At 47.5% G+C, this 22034-nt stretch overlaps 1 protein-coding gene across 1 annotated transcript in view; it reads left to right on the top strand.

The window, feature by feature from the left end:
- Positions 1–22034, top strand: part of PAIP2B (poly(A) binding protein interacting protein 2B) — a gene marked incomplete in the record, with an annotated part of 36680 nt that overhangs the window by 6341 nt on the left and 8305 nt on the right. The window contains 2 exon segments of the mRNA XM_073611044.1: positions 12488–12633; positions 21568–21747. Of these exon segments, the coding sequence (XP_073467145.1) occupies positions 12490–12633; positions 21568–21747 (324 nt within the window).

Raw genomic sequence — 22034 nt, 5'->3', positions numbered from 1 at the left:
CATTCCTTGTGACAGCAATAAGTGGTGACAAAAAGAAAGTTAAAGCAACAGTGTGTGTAAAAAAAAAAAAAAAAAAAAAAAAAAAAAAAAAAAAAAAGTGCCGCAGTGCTCACGTGCAAAAGTAAACCTGCGCATCAGGCCTGCTCTCACGCTAATGGCGACCGACCCACACATGTGAGGTATCGCCCACGAACGTCCTTTCATGGGCAGTAATTTTAGCACCAGACCTCCTCCTGTAAATTTAAAGTATTAACCTGTAAAGGCTTTAAAGCATCTATGGATAGAAAATTTTACGTAGTCTGTTGCTATTGCTTGGGCATGCGCAGTTTTAAAGTGTGACATGTTTGGTATCTATTTACTCAGCGTAACATCTTGTATACCTTACCAAAAAATTGGGTTATATACAGGAAGTCCCTGCGTTACGAACACAATAGGGACTGTAGGTTTGTTCGTAAGTCGAAGTTGTTCGCAAGTCGCAACACTGCATTTGTAAGTGTAACGTCCCCCTGTGCATGAATGTGGGATCTTCCGGGCGCTTGTTATGTTATCTGGGGCTCTTCTGGCCATACAGTACTGCGGTATGGGATGTGTCCGGAGGTATCCAGGACCAGCATGGAGCACAAGTGGCTGGCATTTGAGTTCCGTTCGTAACTCGGGACTGCCCGTATTGTGTTTTTGCATCTAATTTCCAATGTGTGGGGGGGGGGGGGGGCGCGTTTCTTTTATTTTGGTGGGGTGTGGTTTTTTTTTTTTTTTTTTTTTTTGTTTTTTGTTTTTTTTTTTTTTTTATTTATCGGCATATAACGCGCACAGGCGTATAACGCGCCCGTGTCATTGGTTTGGATTTGATGGCAATGGGAGCTAATGGCTGCATTGCTATCAATCTATCCAATCAAAAGCCGGGAGCCTGTGGAGAGAGAGACAGCGTGTCCCCACCAACTGAATGAAGGGGTTCAGGCAAGTAAAATGAGGGGGCTGGGGGGCCGGTGACTGCCAGGTGTTTATTCACCGTAATGCATAGGATCCATTAAGGTGAAAAAACACGAGGGTGTTACAACCCCTTTAACCGGCCTATACAAAGCTAAGGGATACAAACCGAGGCTTTAGTATTACTGTTAGATTGGGCAGTGAACTTGGCCTAGAATGTGTCTCTTGGTGCTGTAGCTTTGTGAATTGTGTTGATGTTGTAGAATGTGCCTCATATGGGGGCTGTTTGTGTAGCGGCTGTCTGCATCCTCACAGGTTTGGCTTAAACCTTAAACAGGAAGGAGATGTCTGTAGAGCCGCCGCTTCCTGGGCTTGGTGGCCGTGTGGGAAATGACACAACATCTGTTTTGTAGCTGTAAATAATTATCATGCTGGTTATCGCACAGCAGTTGTCTGATCTTCACAAGTGTGACGTCCCCTTGATACTGAACTATTGTGTTATATAGGTGTTAGAATTTTATTTAGTGAATACTTTTCACATTTTTATACCCTTACTTCGGTTTTGTGAGTCCTGAGAAGTTCTCCAGCAACATACATGGCGGTCAGTGCTTTGCATTGCTGCTCGGCATGGTGGATTTGATTTAAATCACTAGTAAAAAGGCTCGACTTAAAGTGATACTAAAGGTTGTAGGGTTTTTTTTTTTTTGTTTTGTTTTTTTTTTTTTTTAAGGAAACGTCATACCTCCACTGTGCAGCTTGTTTTGCACAGAGTGGCCTTAATCTCCCCTACCCGGAACCTTTACAACCCCTTTAAACCATTATTTTTAAAGAGCAATGTAATCTGAGCCGCTGTTGGCTCCTCCTCCTGAGCCGCTGTTGGCTCCTCCTCCTGAGCCGCTGTTGGCTCCTCCTCCTGAGCCGCTGTTGGCTCCTCCTCCTGAGCCGCTGTTGGCTCCTCCTCCTGAGCCGCTGTTGGCTCCTCCTCCTGAGCCGCTGTTGGCTCCTCCTCCTGAGCCGCTGTTGGCTCCTCCTCCTGAGCCGCTGTTGGCTCCTCCTCCTGAGCCGCTGTTGGCTCCTCCTCCTGAGCCGCTGTTGGCTCCTCCTCCTGAGCCGCTGTTGGCTCCTCCTCCTGAGCCGCTGTTGGCTCCTCCTCCTGAGCCGCTGTTGGCTCCTCCTCCTGAGCCGCTGTTGGCTCCTCCTCCTGAGCCGCTGTTGGCTCCTCCTCCTGAGCCGCTGTTGGCTCCTCCTCCTGAGCCGCTGTTGGCTCCTCCTCCTGAGCCGCTGTTGGCTCCTCCTCCTGAGCCGCTGTTGGCTCCTCCTCCTGAGCCGCTGTTGGCTCCTCCTCCTGAGCGCTGTTGGCTCCTCCTCTGAGCCGCTGTTGGCTCACCGACAGTCCCATTCACTTTAATGGGACGGCTGGTGATGTGGCGGCAGTAGGTGAGTGGATGCCGCTAACAGGCACTGCCATGAGGAATCTGAAATGACAGGTGCTCTTTAAATATAAGCACTTTTTTTTTTTTTTTTTTTTGCTGGTAGTTAGAATCTTTAATATTTGCAAACAAAATGAAGTTTTCTTTTTAGAATAAGCTGTCAGGTTAGTAAAACTATGATATCGGAACCGATTCGGTCATACAGTTTGTAGTGTACTTAGATTTGCAAAACAATGGGATAAAGGAATATTCCTGAACTTTGTTTTATCTCATGGTTACTGTGACATTGTGTGAATGCATCAATGCAGTGCATGTTATCTCAGCTTGCAGAGCTTGGATTCCTTGAATGAGTTTACCAAGAATGTAAATATTGCCGAATGTACAGCCTCATGCTACATAACTGAGCTCCATTTCAGGATGAATAAACTAATTAACAGTTTTTTATTTAAGATATAATATCTTTAGATCGTGTTTTTTTTTTTTTTTTTTTTTTTTTTTTTTTTTTCTCCAAAAGCATTTTATTTAAGTAAATTTTATTAAAAAAAGTGTATATATAAATTTTATTTATTTTTTTTTCTTTCTCTTAATCATTGATTTTTTTTTTTTTTTTTTTTTTTTTTTTTTTTTTTTAATCCACCCTGGTGAGGAGGCACCATATCCACGAAGGCTATAAAACCATTTTGTGTGCATCAAATGCCATTGCAAACCCAGATATTACATAATATAAGTAGCAGTGACCACATCGCTGTGCTGTACATAGCCTGAGCAGAGCTGTGGGAGGGGCCCAACAGGCCCCACCCACTACAGGCTGCCTGCAGAAAACTGCTATCCAGATTGGGTAACATTTCTGAGATATGTTGCTTAGCTCACGTTGCCAATGTTGTGTTTTGTGTAATTTTTTGTTTTTTTGCCAAGCCAGTTTCTTCATAATCACTTAACTCTGAGTCTACTTCCCCCTAATGTGACCTTTTTTTGAGTGGTACTTTTCACACCCTGGATCAAAGTAGTGCAGGCACCTTTTCAAAGTCGCACCACTTTGAACAGGTGCCATTGAAACCAATGGGCTGTGGCACTTCATGCAACTTTGTGTGTACAAAGTCGCATGACAATTCGCACTAGTAGGAACGGAGCCTGAGTGGGCCCAGTTCACACTTGTGCGACTTGTCACGCTCCTTTTGAACATCAAAGTCACATGGCAAGCTGCGGCCCATTCTTTTCAGTGGCACCTGTTCATAGCGGTGTGACTTTTGATGCAACTTTTGGTCCAGAGAATGCAGTCAGATCAAAGTTGCACCAAAAGCCATGCGGCTTTGGAGGTTCGCTAATGTGAACGGAGCCTAAAGCAGTTTGCAAAGGTGTATATATAAAACTTTATTTGGCCCTTATATTTTTTTTTTTTTTTTTTTTTTTTTTTTAACCACTTCACTGTTGCTATAATAACTTTAGTGTCTTATCAGCCGTCATGATAAAATTGGTGTAAAAACAAAATTCACAAAGATTCCCGCACAGGAGAACACTTCCTAAAATAACATTACCTTCAGACAGGCGATAATGGAGTCTCAGTGGGTGTGTGAGGGAACCGGAGCCAAAAATGTGGAGAGTTACAACTTTATCTTGGTAAATTGAGTCCAAGTTATTCTTAATAATCGTATTCTTCCTTCATTCCTTCTTCATAATCTTATTCTTCCTTCTCCATAATCTTATTCTTCCTTCTCCATAATCTTATTCTTCCTTCTCCATAATCTTATTCTTCCTTCTCCATAATCTTATTCTTCCTTCTCCATAATCTTATTCTTCCTTCTCCATAATCTTATTCTTCCTTCTCCATAATCTTATTCTTCCTTCTCCATAATCTTATTCTTCCTTCTCCATAATCTTATCTTCCTTCTCCATAATCTTATTCTTCCTTCTCCATAATCTTATTCTTCCTTCTCCATAATCTTATTCTTCTTTCTCCTCCATAATCTTACTCTTTTCTTCCTTCAAATTCTTACTCTTTCTTTCTTCATAATCTCACTCTTCCTTCCTTCCTTCATAATCTCACCCTTCTTCCTTCCTTCTTCCTTCCTTCCTTCCTTCCTTCCTTCCTTCCTTCCTTCCTTCCTTCCTCATAATCTCACCCTTCCTTCCTTCCTCATAATCTCACCCTTCCTTCCTTCCTCATAATCTCACCCTTCCTTCCTTCCTCATAATCTCACCCTTCCTTCCTTCCTTCCTTCCTTCCTCATAATCTCACCCTTCCTTCCTTCCTTCCTTCCTTCCTCATAATCTCACCCTTCCTTCCTTCCTTCCTTCCTTCCTTCCTTCCTTCCTTCCTCATAATCTCACCCTTCCTTCCTTCCTTCCTTCCTCATAATCTCACCCTTCCTTCCTTCCTTCCTTCCTTCCTTCCTTCCTTCCTTCCTTCCTTCCTTCCTTCCTTCCTTCCTCATAATCTCACCCTTCCTTCCTTCCTTCCTTCCTTCCTTCCTTCCTTCCTTCCTTCCTTCCTTCCTTCCTTCCTCATAATCTCACCCTTCCTTCCTTCCTTCCTTCCTTCCTTCCTTCCTTCCTTCCTTCCTTCCTTCCTTCCTTCCTCATAATCTCACCCTTCCTTCCTTCCTTCCTTCCTTCCTTCCTTCCTTCCTTCCTTCCTTCCTCATAATCTCACCCTTCCTTCCTTCCTTCCTTCCTTCCTTCCTTCCTTCTTCATAATCTCACCCTTCCTTCCTTCCTTCCTTCCTTCCTCATCTCACCCTTCCTTCCTTCCTCATAATCTCACCCTTCCTTCCTTCCTTCCTTCCTTCCTCATAATCTCACCCTTCCTTCCTTCCTTCCTTCCTTCCTTCCTCATAATCTCACCCTTCCTTCCTTCCTTCCTTCCTTCCTTCCTTCCTTCCTTCTTCATAATCTCACCCTTCCTTCCTTCCTTCCTTCCTTCCTTCCTCATAATCTCACCCTTCCTTCCTTCCTTCCTTCCTTCCTTCCTTCCTTCCTTCTTCATAATCTCACCCTTCCTTCCTTCCTTCCTTCCTTCCTTCCTTCCTTCCTTCCTTCCTTCCTTCCTTCCTTCCTTCCTTCCTTCCTTCCTTCCTTCCTTCCTTCCTTCCTTCCTTCCTTCCTCATAATCTCACCCTTCCTTCCTTCCTTCCTTCCTTCCTTCCTTCCTTCCTTCCTCATAATCTCACCCTTCCTTCCTTCCTTCCTTCCTTCCTTCTTCCTCATAATCTCACCCTTCCTTCCTCATAATCTCACCCTTCCTTCCTCATAATCTCACCCTTCCTTCCTCATAATCTCACCCTTCCTTCCTCATAATCTCACCCTTCCTTCCTCATAATCTCACCCTTCCTTCCTCATATCTCACCCTTCCTTCCTCATAATCTCACCCTTCCTTCCTCATAATCTCACCCTTCCTTCCTCATAATCTCACCCTTCCTTCCTCATAATATTTATTATTATTCTGGGTATATAGTGCCAACAGTTTACCCAGCACTTTACAATAAAGCGAGACAAAGTTACAATAAGAGGGCCCTGGAACTACACAGCATCTGAGCACCGCAAACCAAAAATGCTATTTAATTCCTTAAGACTGCTTTCACACTGAAAGCGCCGGCCACTCGTTTTAGCGATGTTTAAACTTTTCGGCTGATAGGGTGATTTCCCCAACACCCCCCCCCCCCAAAAGGGGTTTAAAACTCCAGTATTTGCGGCGCTATGAAAGCGCTGCCCATTCATTCCTATGGGCAGGGCGTTTTGGGAGAGCTAAATACAGCGCTCCCGACCCGCCTCAAAGATGCTGCTTGCAGGACACTTTTCATAACGTCCTGCAAGCGCACCGCCCGGGTGTGAAAAGTCACACCAAAATGAATGGGAGGCTGTGTTCAGGCGCTTAGAGGCTATTTCCAGCGCCAAAGCACCTGAAAACTGCCTTGGTGTGAAAGGGGTTGTAATATTCAAAGCAAACCCCCCCCCCCCCCAATACATGTCCTCAGATTTTATTTTGCTGAGAAATCACTTTGAAAAAACACCCCCTAGTATTTCTGGCTATGGCAGTCTTGAGTAAGGGCAGTTGACTCGTAGCATTTACTTCCAGGAAACCTGCCCTTAGCTCAGGCATTTCCAGGCAGAAGGGTGTGGTTAGCTCTGAGAACGTCTACTGAAGACATAATTTGCCTAGGCAAGAAACCAGGAAGTAACTGTAGAAACGTAAAAAAAAAAAAGTACTGTATAACACAAGTAAATGACATACTTTTGTATCAATTTTACTAATGGTAGCAGCATAATGATTGGAAATGGTCAATATTGATGATCCGCCTATGAATACAGTAAAACAAAGCAATCTGTAGAGCAATATTGTTAAGCACTTTCAGCAGCTGATTTATTAAAGCACTTGCTGTGTGTGCAGCTTTTTTTATCTTTTTATTCCTTGCCTATGTGCCTCCCACCACCCTCTGGTGCCTCTCTGGGCTCTCCTGTGCAATTGGGACCACGGAGATCCGATCTGGCGGCGGATTACCATAGAGCTGGCTGTGGACCAGATGGTCCCTAGCCATCTCCATGACCCATGGGAGGCTGGAAAACATCATGACATCACTTCTGAAAGCTGTGTGTGTGTGGTTTTTTTTGTTTTTTTGTTTTCCCTGATGCTTTGCAGGGTTGAGGGGGTATTTTTGACCCCAGATCTCTCAAAGAGGACCTGTCATGTCATATTTATATTTGAATTATTATATTGATATTTACATTTCAATGGCAAAAAAATTAAAGGGACAGTGTAGAAAAAAAAATTTGATATTTTTTAAAGTGCCCCCTTGTGCTCACACACGGAAGCGAATGCATACATAGGTTGCGCCTGCGTATGTACATGGCGTTTGCACCACTAGCATTAGACCTGTAAATGGGTAACCTGTGTGTAAAGTTTAAAGCGTTGCTTATGGAGTTTTAAAGTGATTTTAAACGATTACCTTTATAAAACAACCCATTTTGTTTAAAACTGAAGCGAAAGGCAAAACATTTGTGTATAGAAATAAAAAAAAAAATAAAAATAAATAAAAAAAACCTTTTAATAGTAGTGTGTGGTGTTTTTTTTTTTTTTTTTTGTCATCACATACCCTCCTGTTCTCAGCTGCATGACAGCAGTGGGAGGAGAAGCAGCGGCACACTGAGCTTCCCAGTAAGGGGCTGTTTCCTCATTAGAGCCCTGCAGGTGCAGCAGCTGATTTATAATTTTAAAATCACACATTCAATGGAATATAATCCCTTTTTATGTTGCTCTTGCAATAGAATGATGGATAATTGATGATCACGCCCATTAGATTCTCTCAGCACATGACATTTCTTCAGAATAACGTGGGAATCTGCAACAAAGTTTGGTAAAATCTCTACAGTGTACACAGATCACCCGGAGGGGAATCCCCCCCCCCCCCCCCAACTGAAAGTGGAGTTACTCTTTAATCACTACTCCATTATTCCCTCTGAGAGGACGCTATCATCAGGCAGGCTCTCTATTTGATCTGGAGGTTGTGTAATGTATATGGGGGCAGCTGGAGAGAAGTCTGAGGACGGAGTAGTTCTAGATGAACACCACCTGTGTTGCTCTTGTGTCTGTCGCTGTGTATAGCTGGTGACCTCTCCTCCCCCCACCCCTCTCTATTAAATGCTTTTGTGCTGAACTCGGCTTTCTGGCTTCCAGCTGGTTGGAGATGATTGTGCCCCACATTGGTGAATGCGCTGGGATTACTCTTCCTCCATGGTCATAGTGAGCAGATAAAAACACATTACGAGTTGCCTTGGCTCGTGTCTCTTGTCATTTTTGATTTGAAATAACGTTTTGAAGGACGGAGTAGTGATTGTAAACTTGTTTTTTTCATGTGTGTGTTGTTTACAGACCTGGTAACTGTGTTCTGTTTTTGTAAATGTACGATAGAATATTGAGATATATATATATATATATTATTGGGATTTGCAGAGTGTTTTTTTTATACTCCACGTAGTCAGCCTTGGCAGGGGGCAAGAATCCTATACTGGAGGACAGCAGACCAAAACCAGTGCATGGGGCATAGCTGCTGGTAGAGGCACAAACCATCATTGCTGGGGAAAGCCCAGCAGGGGAGACTCTTTGCAGCGGCGCTCCCCTCGGGGAGCTGAAACGCGTCAACTGTTTTTAGCTGCGTTAGTTCACTGTGGCTTGTCACTAAAAACAAAGCTTTTTTTTAAAGGGCTATAACCGAAGTGCAGATCATTTTTCCTACATTACTCAGCCCAGCAGGGGAGGCTCTTTGCGGCGGCACACCCCCAGAGAGCCCAGCAGGGGAGGCTCTTTGCGGCGGCGGCGCCACTCTGGGAGCCCAGCATGGGAGGCTCTTTGCGGCGGCGCACCCACGGAGAGCCCAGCAGGGGAGGCTTTGTGGCGGCGCCCCTACGGGAGCCCAGCATGGGAGGCTCTTTGCGGCGGCGCACCCACGGAGAGCCCAGCAGGGGAGGCTTTGTGGCGGCGCCCCTACGGGAGCCCAGCATGGGAGGCTCTTTGTGGCAACGCCCCTACGGGAGCCCAGCAAGGGAGGCTCTTTGCGGCGGCGCACCCCTCGGGGAGCTAACACACGTCAACTGTTTTTAGCTGCGTTCGTTCACTGTGGCTTGTCAAGAAAAACAAAGCTTTTTTTTTTTTTTTTTTTTTTTTTTTTTTTTTAAGGGGCTATAACCCGGAGTGCGGATCATTTTTCCTACATTACTTTACTCAGCTTAGCAGGGGAGGCTCTTTGCGGTGGCGCACCCCCGGAGAGCCCAGCAGGGGAGGCTTTGTGGTGGCACCCCTCGGAGTCCAGCATGGGAGGCTCTTTGTGGCGACGCCCCTATGGGAGCCCAGCAGGGGAGGCTCTTTGCGGTGGCGCACCCCCGGAGAGCCCAGCAGGGGAGGCTTTGTGGTGGCACCCCTCTGGGAGTCCAGCATGGGAGGCTCTTTGTGGCGGCGCCCCTCTGGGAGCCAAGCATGGGAGGCTCTTTGTGGCGGCGCCCCTCTGGGAGCCAAGCATGGGAGGCTCTTTGTGGCGGCGCCCCTCTGGGAGCCAAGCATGGGAGGCTCTTTGTGGCGGCGCCCCTCTGGGAGCCAAGCATGGGAGGCTCTTTGTGGCGGCGCCCCTCCGGGAGCCAAGCATGGGAGGCTCTTTGTGGCGGCGCCCCTCCGGGAGCCAAGCATGGGAGGCTCTTTGTGGCGGCGCCCCTCCGGGAGCCAAGCATGGGAGGCTCTTTGTGGCGGCGCCCCTCCGGGAGCCAAGCATGAGAGGCTCTTTGTGGCGGCGCCCCTCCGGGAGCCAAGCATGGGAGGCTCTTTGTGGCGGCGCCCCTCCGGGAGCCAAGCATGGGAGGCTCTTTGTGGCGGCGCCCCTCCGGGAGCCAAGCATGGGAGGCTCTTTGTGGCGGCGCCCCTCCGGGAGCCAAGCATGGGAGGCTCTTTGTGGCGGCGCCCCTCCGGGAGCCAAGCATGGGAGGCTCTTTGTGGCGGCGCCCCTCCGGGAGCCAAGCATGGGAGGCTCTTTGTGGCGGCGCCCCTCCGGGAGCCAAGCATGGGAGGCTCTTTGTGGCGGCGCCCCTCCGGGAGCCAAGCATGGGAGGCTCTTTGTGGCGGCGCCCCTCCGGGAGCCAAGCATGGGAGGCTCTTTGTGGCGGCGCCCCTCCGGGAGCCAAGCATGGGAGGCTCTTTGTGGCGGCGCCCCTCCGGGAGCCAAGCATGGGAGGCTCTTTGTGGCGGCGCCCCTCCGGGAGCCAAGCATGGGAGGCTCTTTGTGGCGGCGCCCCTCCGGGAGCCAAGCATGGGAGGCTCTTTGTGGCGGCGCCCCTCTGGGAGCCAAGCATGGGAGGCTCTTTGTGGCGGCGCCCCTCTGGGAGCCAAGCATGGGAGGCTCTTTGTGGCGGCGCCCCTCTGGGAGCCAAGCATGGGAGGCTCTTTGTGGCGGCGCCCCTCTGGGAGCCAAGCATGGGAGGCTCTTTGTGGCGGCGCCCCTCTGGGAGCCAAGCATGGGAGGCTCTTTGTGGCGGCGCCCCTCTGGGAGCCAAGCATGGGAGGCTCTTTGTGGCGGCGCCCCTCTGGGAGCCAAGCATGGGAGGCTCTTTGTGGCGGCGCCCCTCTGGGAGCCAAGCATGGGAGGCTCTTTGTGGCGGCGCCCCTCTGGGAGCCAAGCATGGGAGGCTCTTTGTGGCGGCGCCCCTCTGGGAGCCAAGCATGGGAGGCTCTTTGTGGCGGCGCCCCTCTGGGAGCCAAGCATGGGAGGCTCTTTGTGGCGGCGCCCCTCTGGGAGCCAAGCATGGGAGGCTCTTTGTGGCGGCGCCCCTCTGGGAGCCAAGCATGGGAGGCTCTTTGTGGCGGCGCCCCTCTGGGAGCCAAGCATGGGAGGCTCTTTGTGGCGGCGCCCCTCTGGGAGCCAAGCATGGGAGGCTCTTTGTGGCGGCGCCCCTCTGGGAGCCAAGCATGGGAGGCTCTTTGTGGCGGCGCCCCTCTGGGAGCCAAGCATGGGAGGCTCTTTGTGGCGGCGCCCCTCTGGGAGCCAAGCATGGGAGGCTCTTTGTGGCGGCGCCCCTCTGGGAGCCAAGCATGGGAGGCTCTTTGTGGCGGCGCCCCTCTGGGAGCCAAGCATGGGAGGCTCTTTGTGGCGGCGCCCCTCTGGGAGCCAAGCATGGGAGGCTCTTTGTGGCGGCGCCCCTCTGGGAGCCAAGCATGGGAGGCTCTTTGTGGCGGCGCCCCTCTGGGAGCCAAGCATGGGAGGCTCTTTGTGGCGGCGCCCCTCTGGGAGCCAAGCATGGGAGGCTCTTTGTGGCGGCGCCCCTCTGGGAGCCAAGCATGGGAGGCTCTTTGTGGCGGCGCCCCTCTGGGAGCCAAGCATGGGAGGCTCTTTGTGGCGGCGCCCCTCTGGGAGCCAAGCATGGGAGGCTCTTTGTGGCGGCGCCCCTCTGGGAGCCAAGCATGGGAGGCTCTTTGTGGCGGCGCCCCTCTGGGAGCCAAGCATGGGAGGCTCTTTGTGGCGGCGCCCCTCTGGGAGCCAAGCATGGGAGGCTCTTTGTGGCGGCGCCCCTCTGGGAGCCAAGCATGGGAGGCTCTTTGTGGCGGCGCCCCTCTGGGAGCCAAGCATGGGAGGCTCTTTGTGGCGGCGCCCCTCTGGGAGCCAAGCATGGGAGGCTCTTTGTGGCGGCGCCCCTCTGGGAGCCAAGCATGGGAGGCTCTTTGTGGCGGCGCCCCTCTGGGAGCCAAGCATGGGAGGCTCTTTGTGGCGGCGCCCCTCTGGGAGCCAAGCATGGGAGGCTGTTTGCGGCGGCGCACCCTCCGGGTGCCCAGCAGGAGAGGCTCTTTGTGGCGGCGCCCCTCTGGGAGCCAAGCATGGGAGGCTCTTTGTGGCGGCGCCCCTCTGGGAGCCAAGCATGGGAGGCTGTTTGCGGCGGCGCACCCTCCGGGTGCCCAGCAGGAGAGGCTCTTTGCGGCTGCGCACCCTCCTGAGTGTCGGGAGACCATTTGTGGTGCCCCCGGCGGTGGAGGCTCTTTAAAACCTTTAGTTTTGGGCCTCATGCACACAGACGTTTTTCAAACGCTCTCCTAGAAGCCTTCCCTCCTGGCTGTAGTGTTTTTGCCGGAAAAAGACTGACACTTGTAAAATTTGTTTCATTGGTCAGAATAATCTATTCTGGACATTGAAATGATTTAACAGTGAAATGCTAAACTTGCCTAGCCTTTTTTAGATGCATTTTTTTTTTTTCCAGCCAAAACTCTGCTCCTGGGGATACTGGCAGTGTTTGTTTTGTTTTTCCTCTAAATGCTGCTAGATGCCTGTGTGTGCATGAGCACATAGAATAACATGCAGGGGAGTTTAGACAGAAAAGCCAGACCCCCACCCCCCACGAGGAGCAGCTGCAAAAATGTCCTGTATTGAGGCCTAAAACTACGTTCTCCAAATCCTAAATCCCCCTCCCCCCCTATTACAGAGGGGATGAAAATAGATATTTGGTCACACACACGTGTGTTTGTAGCCTTCATGTTGAACCTTCTCAGTGTTGGATGAGCTCAGTACACTTTCCCGTCTTCTCTCTCTGTTGATCTTTCATGTGATTCACAACTAACAGCTGATTTGTAGTTGTACTTAATCTGTTTTTCTCTCGCTGCCAGATAACTGCCATGATGAACGGTTCAAATCTTGGGAACTCCACGTCCAACAACAAGTCCAAGGATGAACAGGTGGTAAACGGACATGACGAGAATGAAAACAACCCCTTCGCAGAGTACATGTGGATGGAGAATGAAGAGGACTTCAACAGACAGGTAATGTGCCTAATGTCAGCAAGAGCAAAGTCCTCCACAGGCGGCCTGGAGAGACATCCCCAACACCCCGATTCCCACGTTTTCACTTTACTTTTGCTGCCAGAGCTGGGTTTTTTTTTATTTATTTTTTCACACATGCTTAATTATTTTAGCCCTGAAGATTACATTAACCCACCCCCCAAAACAATCTATTTTCTGAAAGCAGACACCATAGAGCATAAAATAGCGGTAGTTCCAATTTTTTGTCTCGCACAATATTACTAATGGGGTCTGTAAAAAAAAAAAAAAAAAAAATACACTAAAGTTAATATTAGGGGACATGAGCTCAATACATTGCCCAACTTTTTTTTTTTTTTTTTGGTAAAATATATAAAAGAGTAAATAGATATCCAACATGTCAAACCTTAAAGTGGTTGTAAACCCTTACAGACCACTTTCACCTACAGGTAAGCCTAGATTAAGGCTTAGCTGTAGGTACTTGAAATATCTCCTAAACCTACACGGTTTAGGAGATATTTACTATTTCCCCGGGTGATGCTTTCTTCTGCGCAGGCGCCGATGTATTCAGCGCATGCGCACTCTTGAAAGGGCACGCTGTTCAAGCTGGGGTCATGCCGTGACTGGCGGCTCCCGCGACTCCGGACAGTCACAGAGCCGGAGTTCGCGGCCCCAGAAGGAAGAGGGGTGAAGAATGGACGCTTGCTGCCAGTGAGGAAATCGGGGACATCGCAGGCTCCTGTGTCAGGTAAGTGACATGGGTTACTATGCGATGCATAGCCCATTATGCTTTACCTTTGCAGGGAAACAAAGCGGGTTTACTTTCTCTTTAAACCACAGTGTCATTTCTGCAATCCCCTCTTTTACTTTAACTGATGTGCCCAGTGTATGTGTTTTGTAAAAATAAGCCATTCTAAACTGTTTCCAAGCGCCCAGTCTGACGGCTACAGTGGGAGGGGCTGAGAAACCCTCCCCTGCTGTCAGCTGGGAAGAGGAGAGGCGCGACCGGTCACGTGAGTGACGAGCGGCACTCGGAAACACAGTATAGAACAGCTTATTTTTACAAAACCACCTACACTGGGGCACATCAGTTAATAATAGTAGTAATAAAGGGGATTGTAGAAATGACACTCGGAAATGATAGCAGCATTCTGAGCTGGCTGGCAGGGAGGAGGACAGGAGAGCTGCAGGTAACGGAGGCAAGTAAACCAACCATGGTGTCTGGGCTCAGCGGCTATGATAAACTGTGGTCCGTTTACAGGGTGGAGGGCAGCACCAGGCAGGATCAGCCAGGTATTTCACGTGATACAGGAGGCCAAATTACACAGCAGAAGCACTGTGCTGTAAAACAGTTTGACCACTTGCTGACCAAGCCTATTTGACACTTGTTTACGAGTTAAAGTCTGTATTTTTTTTTTTTTTTTATTTGCGCAGCGGTCTTTCAAACTCTGGGGAAAAAAATAAACTTCATTGTATTTAAAAAAAGCTAAAAGGTAAAATTAGCCCCCCTTTATTTTTTTTGGTTTTTATGCTATTTTTAACCACTTAAAGACCAGCCTCGTTTTGGATTTTAGGTGTTTACATGTTTTAAAACAGGCTTTTCTGCTAGAAAATTACTTAGAACCCCCAAACATTATATATGGTTTTTTTTCTAGCACCCTAGAGAATAAAATGGCGGTCGTTGCAATACTTTTTTTTTTTTTTTTTTTTTTTTTGCACCGTATTTGCGCAGCGGTCTTATAAGCGCACTTTTGTTTGAATAAAAAAATAAGACAACAGTAAAGTTAGCCCAATTTTTTTTTTTTATATTGTGAAATATAATGTTACGCCAAGTAAATTGATACCCAACATGTCACGCTTCAAAATTGCACTCGCTTGTGGAATGGCGTCAAACTTTTACCCCCAAAAATCTCCATAGGCGACGTTTAAAAAATTCTACAGGTTGCATGTTTTCAGTTAGAGGAGGTCTAGGGCTAAAATTATTGCTCTCGCTCTACCGGTCGTGGCGATACCTCACATGTTTGGTTTGACCACTGTTTTCATATGCTGGTGCTACTCGCGTATGCGTTCGCTTCTGCGCGTGAGCTCGTCGGGACGGGGGTTTTTTAAAAAAAAATTTTATTTTTACATTATTTTATTTGTTTTTTACACTGGTTTTTTAAAAAAAAAAAAAAAATTGTGTTACTTTTATTCCTATGTGAACGTCCCTTGTAAAAGAAAGCATGACAGGTCCTCTTAAATATGAGATCTGGGGTCAAAAAGACCTCACATCTCATATTTACACTAAAATGCAATAAAAAGTCATTTCCAAAAATGACATTGAAAAAAATATATGCCTTTTAAGAGGCGTGGGAGGAAATGACGTTTTGATGTCGCTTCCGCCCAGCAGTGTCATGGAGACGAGTGGGCGCCATGTTAGCCTCACTGGTCTCCAGGCACGGCACGGAGAAGGATGCGATCGCCTCCGCCACTACCGGTGGCACCGGATCGCGGCGGGGGGCCCTCTCCCGCCACCGATTTAAAAGTGATCTCGCGACGAATCGGCCGCAGAGACCACTTTTATCAGAAAGCCGTCCGCCGCACGAAAACGGGGATACCGGGGTTATGGCAGCTAGCTGCTGCCATAGCGGTATCCCCCTTCAAAGTTTGGACGTACATCGTCGTGCGGCGGTCTGGAAGTGGTTAAATAAAAAAAAATAAACCGATCGCTTTTAATGCTGTCACAAGCAATGTAAACATCTGTTGTGACAGGTCCTCTTTATGGAGGGATTTTGGGGGGGTGTCTATAAGACCCTAAATCGCTCCCTTGCACTTAAAACTACCGTATTTATTGGCGTATAACATTCACATTTTTCCCCTGAAAATAGGAGGCAAATTTTGTATGTGTTATACGCTAACTTTATACCTGGCTGCCTCAGAGGGTGAAGGATAGACATCACATGTCCCAGCATTGGAACAGTGTTCTGTCTATCATAAGAGCCAGCCAAGGATGCGGACTGTGTGACTGCGAGTACACGGGAGATCCCGGCTCTGTGTAATGAGGCACAGATCAGGCTGCAATCATGGGCACTGCTGAGGCTGCAGATTGGCACTGACCCTCAAAATCTTTTTGAGATACACACTATATATCTATATAAAATTTTATTAGAGGTCGACCAATATGGGTTTTTCTCTGGCCGATGCCGATATTTAGGAATCGCGGTGGCCGATAGATGCCGATTTTTTTTTTTTTTTTTTTTTTTTTCCCTTCATCTCATAAAATCTAACAGTTGGACCCCTTTCACGCTGGGGTGTTTTTCAGACACTTTTGGGTTAAAAATAGCGCCTGTAAAACGGCTCCCCTGCAGTCTCAGTGTGAAAGCTTGAGTGCTTTCACACTGAGGCGATGTGCTGGCAGGATGTTTAAAAAAAAAAAAAAAAAGTCCTGCAAACAGCATCTTTGGAGCAATGTATACCGCTCCTCCACCACTCCTGCCCATTGAAATGAATGCGCACTGCTGCCGAAGCGCCTGCAAAGCGTTTCGGCAGCAGCGCTTCAGGGGCGCATTTAACCCCTTCCTCAGCCGCTAGCTGGGTTATAAGCGCCCCGCTAGCAGCCAAATAGAGCCGCTAAAATGACGGTAAAGCGTCGCTAAAACTAACAGCGTTTTACCGTCAACGCCTGCCCGCTCCAGTGTGAGAGCAGCCTTAAGTAATACAGAAATTTTTTAACATTTATTAAACAAAACAAACCTCCAATCAGTTCACTTGTATGTATAATTTAGATTAAAAAAAAAAAACGATATCTTAAATATTAAATACACAAAAACAGGTAATCAAAACTTTTGGACGAAAAAAAATGGGCTAACTTCACTGCTTATATTTTTTTTTTTTTTTTATTTCATTAGTGTATTTTCTTTAAAAAAAAATTGCGTTTGAAAGACCGCTGCGCAAATACCGTGTGACATAAAATATTGCAACAACCGCTATTTTATTCCCTAGGGTCTCTGCTAAAAAAAAATTATATAGATAGATAGATAGATAGATAGATAGATAGATAGATAGATAGATAGATAGATAGATCTATATATCTATATATCTATATATCTATATATCTATATAGAGATATATATATATAATGTTTGGGGGTTCTAAGTGATTTTATAGCACAAAATACAGGATTTTTACTTGTAAGCAACAAGTGTCAGAAAAGATTGTCTTTAAATGGTTAAACTGAGAACTTCTACACAGGGAGTTCAGTCTATTGATAAAACAACCTGAAAAGATACAATGTATATTCTTATCAGACTTGGCAGGCTGCCCAGGGAGGAGAGAATCCTCTCCACAGATAACTTTCAGGCAGCTTGCATTGACTTCTATTACAGAAGTAATTTGCAAGTCCCGCTGAAGTTATAATCGGCTTTTTTTATCAGCACAATCGGCCGATGCCGATTTAAGTTAAAAAAAAGCCAAATATCGGCCGATATATCGGTCGACTTCTAATATCTATATAATAAATATATATCTCTGGCCACATGCAAAATAATCCAGGTGTCCTGGTCTGCCGATGATGGCAAACTGGGGGGGGGGGGGGGCGCTGGAGGTGCTCACAGGGCTGGCGGAGATGTAGAGGTGGTCCACCCCCAAGCTGACATCACTTATGCCCCTATACCCACGGGGGGTCCCGGAACCTCTCTTCCAGCCCTGTAAGCATCTGCCAGTGGCCCCGATTTTTGCTATCATCGGCGGTATCAGGACACCTATGTAGATTATTTTGCATGTGGCCAGATGTACTGTGAGTGCTAACGTTCTTTTTGAACTGGCCACTAGATGGCACTTTTCCCTTTTTTCTATACACACTGGAGCAGTGGGGGAAATTGCATGTGATTCTTTGCAGTGCGACTTGCGCCCAATATTTTATTTATTTTTTTTTGTATTGACTTAAATCGCACCACTAATTATCAGTCTATGTATTGGTGAGTGCTTGCCTGAAAGTATTCATAAATTTTTTTTTTTTTTTTTTTTTCTATTGGTTGCAACCCTGAAGTCAACCCATTTACCACAGACAGGGGTGCTTACAATGATCAGATTTTCTTTGTGTAAAACACTTTATAAGAAATTAATGCAGTTCTCTTTCCTTGTGGGAATAAACTATTAGTTGCAGTTTGGCTTCAGTTTGAGTGCATTGAATCCTACTAGTACATCTAACTGCTAACACCGGATTTTAAGATTAGGTTTATCCAGGAATTCTACGTTAAGCCTGTGAAGTTTTTTGTTTTTGCATTTGCGGACTGCCTTCTGAAGATGCTGCTTGCTTAGCTCTTATGTGGAGCCTGTGCCGGGCAGTACGTCATTCATTCATCTGGAACACGGTAGGTCGGGTGTGCATGCCAAGGTCAGGAACTTGCAAATATTGAGTCAAGAAGGTCAACGTGACCTCCAGGCAACAAAGTCTTTTCATATAAAGAACGGCCCGGATGTATCCTCCATTGTTCTGTCATGGCGGGCTTCCTGTTACTACTAGGCCACCTTTTAGGGCACTTCAGTGTGAAAGGGACCTTATTCAATGTAAGGATTTGAAAAACTTATTTTTCTTTTACAATAGTTTATTATAGTTTTTAAGGTGTGTGTGTGTGTGTGTGTGTGTGTGTGTGTGTGTATAATACAAGCTTACAAAAACCATTCGGTGTCGCATTTTACCAAATTTAAACTGACCAGAAACTAGCAAGGCTGCTACCCCTGTAAGATCTCGCCTTCAAGGACCTGAGGTTAAAGTGATTGTAAAATCTACTTATGTTTACAGGGGGTAAACAAAACAAACATGTTATACTTTCCTGCTCTGTTGCAGTGGATTTGCACAGAGCGGCCCAGATCCTCCTCTTCTCGGGTCCCTGTTCTGTGATCCTGGCTCCTCCCACCTGTTCAGTGCCCCCCACAGCAAGCAGCTTGCTATGGGGGCACCCAAACCAAGTCATGGCTCCCTGTGTCCATTCAGACATGGAGCCCCGGCCCCGCCCCCTCTCCTAATTGGCTAGCTGACTTTGACAGCATCAGGAGCCAATGGCACCGCTGCTGTGTCTTAGCCAATCGGGAAGGAGTATCGCAGACAGCCAAGACACTCGTGGACATCGCTGGATAGAGAAGACACCTCAGGTAAGTGTTAGGGGGGCTGGGGGGGGGGGAGCTGCTGAGCACAGAAGGCTTTATATCTTAATGCATTAAGATGAAAACCCCTTCTGCCTTTATAACCACTTTAATTGCGAAGGTCACCTTTTAGCCCCCACCGCCTCCTTGATTCCAAGCATGGTGGAGTTGGGGGACCAGGGGCACCATAAACTTCCTGTCCTATTTGCAAAAGTTTACTACTTCCGCTCCAGAAGGTTTTACCCCCTTCATAACAGTCAATTTTATTTTTTGCTATTCAGCATTGTGCTACTTTAACTGGTAATTGCACGGTCACTGCACCCAAATTAAATTTGTATTCTTCTTCTTTTTTTTTTTTTTTTTTTATATCGTCTAAAGCCTACGGTGTATACTCGGTGTGTTTTTGGTGTGTGGTGATTCCCTCTGTACAGAGCCCTGTGATTGGACACAGCTGATCAGCAGGTCCCAGTCATGAATCGTTGACCAGGATCTGCTGACAAACTCCCGCTGAGTAGGTGGTCGGGGGCGCCCACAAAACCCGTAAACAGGCAGTGACATATCGGCACGTTGCTATGCCTGTGAAGTGTTGTTGTGTTTTTTTTTTTTTTTTTGTCTTAAAGTTTGAAAATAAGTAATTTCTTAACTAATGTGTGTTTGTGTGGGGGGCAGCACTGTAAAATGCGCTCTGTCGAGCTTGCTGGTTTACCGGCTTTCCTCACCTCATGCTGTGACAGCATGCGAGGAAAGGCATGCTGATTTAACTGGCAAATTTTGTTTACATGTATCAGCTGTGATTGGACACAGATGATCACATGGTAAAGGGCCACTGTAATTGGCCCTTTACCACGATGACAGTGCACGCCTCGATGTGCACCCCAGGCGTGTTCTGGGAGGGCGTCTATGGATGCTCTCCCATAACAAAACCACGCTTTACCTGTCTTTTGACTATGGCACATATTGAAGTGGTTAATAGCGGGGATTGGCTCATAAGTAAGCTTGAGATAAGTTACAACAAGATATATTCAGTCCATAGTCTTGATTCTATCCCATACATATGTAATTCATAGAGATTAGGGCTTCTTTCACCTGGACACCCTCTGGTCCATCCCAGCAGGTCCTTGGCTACCCTTAGAGATACGTGTGTGTGTGTGTGTGTTTTTTTTTTTTTTTTATCAAAGTAATCGTGGATCAAAAATAGGCTGAGAACGCCTGTGTGAAAGGGACCTATGGGCCTCGTACTTAAGAGTGGACCCATATGAGGGGCCGTGTTTTGCCTGCACGGGATGCACAGGTGTTCCATGCAAATGCATGCAGGTAGTCCCTTTCATGTCAGTCGGGACACAGCCGGGTTAGAACCTGTGAGATGTTCCTGGCTATGCCTTCTTGTCCCAGTGACACCCGCTCTCCCTGCTTCTTATATTGGTGTCTGATGAATAGCAAGTGAAGGAAAGCCCCCCTCCCCTCAATGAAAACTGCAATAAAATATGACAGAGGTTTATGATTTTTGCCCACTCTTACAACCCTGATTGTAATTGTATATTTGCAGCACAATTGTGGGCTTTAACACCTAGCTGCCATAGAAGGTGTGTGCTCACTAGGCGTCTCCAGCACTGTGAGCGTGCCGCCACTGACAGCTCCCTGTGACAGTAGTGGATCACTGTGGCATGTCGATCACATGACCAGGAGGCGTACATGGTCACTGGCAGTCAACACTAGGAAGCATACATGGTCACTGACAGCCAACCACAGAATGCACATGACCAGGAGGCACACATGGTCACTGACAGCCAATCACAGGAAGCGCACATGGTCAACCACGGGAAATCTCATGACCAGGAGTCACCCATGTTTACTGGCGTTCAACCACAGCCAATCACATGACTAGGAAGCGCACATGGTCACTGTGACAGCCAATCACATGACTAGGAAGCACACATAGTCACTGGCAGTCATCCACAGAAATAACATGACTAGGAAGCACACATGGTCACTGGCGGTCAACCGCATGACTAGGAAGCACACATGGTCACTGGCGGTCAACCGCATGACTAGGAAGCACACATGGTCACTGGCGGTCAACCGCATGACTAGGAAGCACACATGGTCACTGGCGGTCAACCGCATGACTAGAAAGCACACATGGTCACTGGCGGTCAACCGCATGACTAGGAAGCACACATGGTCACTGGCAGTCCACCGCATGACTAGGAAGCACACATGGTCACTGGCGGTCCACCGCATGACTAGGAAGCACACATGGTCACTGGCGGTCCACCGCATGACTAGGAAGCACACATGGTCACTGGCGGTCCACCGCATGACTAGGAAGCACACATGGTCACTGGCGGTCCACCGCATGACTAGGAAGCACACATGGTCACTGGCGGTCCACCGCATGACTAGGAAGCACACATGGTCACTGGCGGTCCACCGCATGACTAGGAAGCACACATGGTCACTGGCGGTCAACCGCATGACTAGGAAGCACACATGGTCACTGGCGGTCAACCGCATGACTAGGAAGCACACATGGTCACTGGCGGTCAACCGCATGACTAGGAAGCACACATGGTCACTGGCGGTCAACCGCATGACTAGGAAGCACACATGGTCACTGGCGGTCCACCGCATGACTAGGAAGCACACATGGTCACTGGCGGTCAACCACAGGAATCGCATGTAATGCCTGTGGTGTTATGACATTTTAAAGGGCCAGCTCTCACTGGCTGGAAAGGGGAAAAGAAAAACAAAATGATGGACATCTTGTGCTTTTTGTCACCTTTTTCTTTTCTTTTTTTTTTTTGGTTTCTTCAGGTGGAAGAGGAGCTACAGGAGCAGGAGTTTCTAGACCGCTGCTTCCAGGAAATGTTGGACGAGGAAGACCAAGACTGGTTCATCCCCTCCCGAGACTTGCCGCAGGGTGTGGTCGGGCAGTTGCAGCAGCAGTTAAATGGTCTCTCAGTCAATGACACTCATAGTACAGAGGACATCTTGGTACGTTTACCTTCCTTCGGTGTTGAGACTGAACCTAATGTGACTTACACGTTCACATCTATGCGTTTTGCAGCCGGTCCGTTTTTGGAAATAGTCTCGGACTTTTTTTTTTTTTTTTCCCTATGTTTTTTGCATGTAATAGACTTCAATGGAATCGCACCAGAAATGCAAGTGTTATGCGATTCTTAATGTGTTCTTGCACTTTTTTTTTTTTAATTATTTTTATTTTTTTTTTCAGTCAGCGTATAAACTGTATGTAGCTGCATGCTAAGTAGTGGTCTGGGAAG

Source organism: Aquarana catesbeiana, linkage group LG01 (assembly GCF_042186555.1).
Source record: "Aquarana catesbeiana isolate 2022-GZ linkage group LG01, ASM4218655v1, whole genome shotgun sequence".
Classification (NCBI taxonomy): Eukaryota; Metazoa; Chordata; class Amphibia; order Anura; family Ranidae; genus Aquarana; species Aquarana catesbeiana.
The sequence above is the reverse complement of the archived record's forward strand: the minus strand, read 5'-3'. Positions and strand labels throughout refer to the sequence as shown.